This window comes from Sphaeroforma arctica, assembly GCF_001186125.1.
Source record: "Sphaeroforma arctica JP610 unplaced genomic scaffold supercont1.5802, whole genome shotgun sequence".
Classification (NCBI taxonomy): domain Eukaryota; class Ichthyosporea; order Ichthyophonida; genus Sphaeroforma; species Sphaeroforma arctica.
Window position 1 is genome coordinate 1 of NW_014034756.1, and position 1,843 is coordinate 1,843.

General features: G+C 38.1%; 1 protein-coding gene across 1 annotated transcript; it reads right to left on the minus strand.

The window, feature by feature from the left end:
- Positions 1-465: 465 nt before the first annotated feature.
- Positions 466-1,383, minus strand: SARC_15237 (hypothetical protein; the record flags this gene model as incomplete). The annotated part of the gene is made up of 3 exons (XM_014290639.1): positions 466-538; positions 1,094-1,217; positions 1,370-1,383. Coding segments are annotated over 3 exons (211 nt in total), but the record flags the coding sequence as incomplete, so codon positions are not given.
- Between the last annotated feature and the right edge of the window lie 460 nt (positions 1,384-1,843).

The window sequence follows — 1,843 nt, forward strand, 5'->3', positions numbered from 1 at the left end:
AAAAAATGTACACATGCTGACTAGTAGTCATGACAACACCACTTACAGGTTGTTACAGATGCATATGATGGGTCTTCGGAGGTGCCCCTTAATTTTATCTGCAATTAAGAAATTTTTGTGTGGTATAAGCAATGTGGATGTACATATTACTTCGAATTAACACCCATCGCAACTCTACGAACAGTGCATCAAATCGATCCGAAAAGTAAGTTGTAAATGGAATATATATGTGGTACAAGAATTTGCTAATAATAGATTATGCTAAAAATAGAACATCCACGGCGATATGTATTGGTTGCCAGGGACAATCGGACAAAAAGACTGAAATTTACATAGACGGCCAATCAAACTACAGTATCAACCAAGGCTAAAAATGGAACATATCTGCATCTGTATCAAAGCTAAAAATAGATCATATCTGCATCTATAACGACCTTATACGTGTACTGCTGACATTTCACTTACTTTTCGACTTCTTCGCCTTAGTTTTCTTAGTTGGGATCTCATTGAGCCGATTGACCAGGTGTTTGACGGCGCCCTATTCCAAGAGATGTCAGAGATGCTAATTGAAGAATGTGTTATTGGCTGCTATTGATAGCACTCAATAACGCGGTGTTTTTAACTGGTACTTGCAAATATCAACGGTACTAATAATCAATAAAAACAAAGGCTTCAATTATAATAACGATCAATTATATCTGGTGTAGACTATTACCAACCAATGGAATCAGTTATATCTGGTGTAGACTGTTATCAGCCAATTGATGTAAACTGTATCAACCAATGAAATCAATTAAATATGGTGTAGACTGTTATCAACCAACGAAATCAATTGCATCTGGTGTAGACTGTTATCAACCAATGAAATCAACTGTATCTGGTGTAGACTGTTATCAACCAATGAAAGCTACACAAATAATTCCAGGGACCCACGTGTACCTCGTCTATATCGTCTAAAATCAGACAATTCAGTGGGTTTTTCCCAAAACTAATCGATCCCCAAAGCATCAAATATATTATCAACCAATCATAAATGTGATATAAACTATTACCAGCCAACGTAAACTGTTCTATAAATAGCAGATCGGCTTACCGCATGTGCCCCGTCTATCTCGTCCACAATCAGACACTTCGGTCGATTGTCTCCAAAACTAATCGACCCGATGTTCAGCGTAGTCTCCAGTTTGGCTTTAAACACCTCCGGTTGCCGATCATCACTGAAGTGGCGAGCACAACGATGTAGGTATATGAGAACAGGTGCAGAGAAAGGTGTAGGAAAATTGCGCACAGTGCAAAAGGGCTGAGAGAGGTGTAGCTAAGTCCTTGTAGGCTAACTATGGCAGTGATCAGAATCCCCGTGTTTACCTACTTCACAGAGAACATATTGTTGGCAAAGTCTGTTTTAGGGTTTAGAAGTTTATGATAAGTTGTGCCCTTCGCACAACATGTAGCGTAGGTCTAGCTTCCAGTCGGGTCTTGACCGCAATCGAGCATCATTGAGCTAATAAGTAAGTATACACTACCATAGTACAGGTATTTAGTAAATATTTATATAATATCATGAGCAATATGACACGAATACGTATAACGAGCTGTATGTCGTTCACAAGTTGTGCCTTGGCTACCAATCGGCTTGCACGCATAAATTTGTATCCGATCCACAGTATGCAATACAATCGTAGCATACAGTTTGGCCCAGAACACTGACAACAGTTCACACACATAATATATATATATATATAAATATATAGTAAATAGGAAATATAGAAAATTTGTGGCTAAATTATGATGATTTTTCTAGAACAAGAGATTTTACTCGTCAGGACAATTCGAGAGAGTCATG